The 2,465-nt window shown below is 31.7% G+C and overlaps 1 protein-coding gene across 1 annotated transcript in view; it reads left to right on the forward strand.

Moving 5' to 3' along the window:
• Nucleotides 1-852: 852 nt before the first annotated feature.
• The window catches only part of LOC106477342 (6-phosphofructo-2-kinase/fructose-2,6-bisphosphatase-like), a gene marked incomplete at its 3' end in the record, with an annotated part of 3,145 nt that continues 1,532 nt past the window's right edge, over nucleotides 853-2,465 (forward strand). The window contains exons 1-2 of the mRNA XM_013937923.2: nucleotides 853-1,000; nucleotides 1,749-1,845. Coding sequence (XP_013793377.1) covers nucleotides 916-1,000; nucleotides 1,749-1,845 — 182 coding nt within the window. The remainder of the gene's footprint in view (nucleotides 1,001-1,748; nucleotides 1,846-2,465) is intronic.

Below are 2,465 nucleotides of genomic sequence, written 5' to 3' on the forward strand. Positions count from 1 at the left end.
TAGTATGTACACAAAGCCACATCAACATTGTTAACAAATAATACACGGGTTTAGTATGTACACAAAGCCACATCAACATTGTTAACAAATAATACACGGGTTTAGTATGTACACAAAGCCACATTAACTGAAGAGATTTTAAGATTTGAGAACTTTTCAGTTCTGTAGCACCTTATATGTACCTGTCATGGTTGTGACAACAGAACTTTTTGGTTCTGTAGCACCTAATATGTACCTGTCATGGTTGTGACAACAGAACTTTTTGGTTCTGTAGCACCTAATACATACCTGTTATGGTTTTGACAACAGAACTTTTTAGTTCTGTAGCACCTAATACATACCTGTTATGGTTGTGATGACAGAACTTATTGGTTCTGTAGCAACTGATATGTACCTGTTGTGGTTGTGATGACAAAAGTGGGCTTGAGACTTTATTTAAATACATTTCCCATAATGCTTTAGAACAAAAGAATTCTTTCCTCAACTCTGCTCCTGTTCGTTTAATAACTTACTACTTGTTTTATATAAACATTTTAAAAACACTCAAAAGCTGAAATATGGGGAACAACAAGCTAGAGATATATTGTGTCCATCTCAGAACTATAGTTTTGGCTCCGATCGGCCAATGATGGTCCATGTTTTCCAACAAATTCTAAATGTCTCTGGGTGTACAAAGAGCTAACTGTTAAACTAGATAGGCTTAAACATTCCTTTCGTTTGAATAAGTACGTGTATAAGGGAATGTGTATCAATAAAATCACATTGTTCTGTTTAATTATCTAAACGTTTTTTATACAAATATTTACTTTTTTTTTAGGTTCTAGAAGAAATTTCTTAGTGCATGATATTTTAACTTTTTTTTTCCCACATCTAGGGGATAGGACCAATTATGTCAATCTTCCCCACGTGATAGCTATGGTGGGTCTGCCAGCTAGGGGTAAGACGTACATAGCCAGGAAACTGACTCGTTATTTGAACTGGATAGGCATTAATACAAGAGGTACAGAATGATATATAATTACAGTTCACGAAGCTGTTGATTCTTGTTGTATGAAACTATACAACTTGAAACTCTTATTTTATGCATTTTTTTTTAATTTGTTGTTGTTTAAAGTTTTCAAATGTATAAGTTTTGTCTATACAGTTAGGTGAGTAGAGGAACTGGAGTCTGTTCATGATTGATTCAGAAATTTGGTCATAGTTCCAGTTTCATGTCTTGTTTTTGACATGAAAATATTTTGTATAGAATTCTTTAAAGCTAATAATTTATTTAGAATTTTATCACAGAAATTTACAGACCTAACGATGCTTAAATTTTAGTTCTCTGTAAAGCCTTCAAACATTTAAAGTATTTATGATAAGGTTTTGAGTTTAGAATTAAAAGTAAGTTGTGTGTTTACTGCTGTGTATATAAGACTGAAGTTCACAATTTCTGATTTGTTTATTCTAGCAAAAGTAAACTAGTTTGATTTATAGCTTCATTCTTGAGTGTTCAATGTTGTTTGATTGTATCTCCTAAGGTGGCAGAACCTTGTGAGATATTACTAGGTTTAGGGTTGTAAATATTGTTAACAGTGAGGGCACCCAACTGATGAAATAATGCATTCTAATCTTTATAAGTAAGAATGTAAGAAAAGATATCTAATTAGCTACACTCTTTACCAGGCTGTTATTTAACTTTGTTATAAGAAGGTAGCTTGTTCTGATCAGAAGTTAAGATTAATAGCTTGATTGACATACTCTTTTAGTGTTTAATGTTGGAGAGTATCGAAGGCAAGCCACGGAGGCATACAGAAACCATGATTTTTTTCGACCTGATAATAAAGAAGCCATGGCTATACGCAAGTAAGTAATGAATCATTTAAAGAAAAATTAACGTTTTAAGCCTACATGTAATCTTCAATAACTTGTATTGCCAGACAAGTTTGATTATCGTTTTAAGGACACTCAAATGACTTTGAGTTGTATAAGTTAAGAAAGCTAACAGTAAAATACATCTAAAAACTGATATTATAAATATATAGTTTTATTACAGAAGATCTATTACTTTCAAGTGAAGGTACATTTTGCAGCTCTAATACAGGTCTGTTGCTTTTGAAATGAAGATACATTTCTGCTTATACTTACATTGAGTTAAAGAAATAGCAATTCACCTTTTAAAATTTAAAATTTGTTTTTTCATTGAGTTTTCAATAGTAATAATTAATAACTAGCAGTGACTAGTAAAACATTTGCATTCAAATTGAAACACAGGATTTAATAGAAAATAATTCTAATCGCAGATACTAGAATATATCAATCCAATTGTCTTAGGCCTAACATGCAGATACTAGAATATATAAATCCACTTGTCTTAGACCTAACATGCAGATAGTAGAATCTATAAATCCACTTGTCTTAGGCCTAACATGCAGATACTAGAATCTATAAATCCACTTGTCTTAGGCCTAACATTAGTTTAGCCT

This window comes from Limulus polyphemus, unplaced genomic scaffold (assembly GCF_000517525.1).
Source record: "Limulus polyphemus unplaced genomic scaffold, Limulus_polyphemus-2.1.2 Scaffold14354, whole genome shotgun sequence".
Lineage (NCBI taxonomy): Eukaryota > Metazoa > Arthropoda > Merostomata > Xiphosura > Limulidae > Limulus > Limulus polyphemus.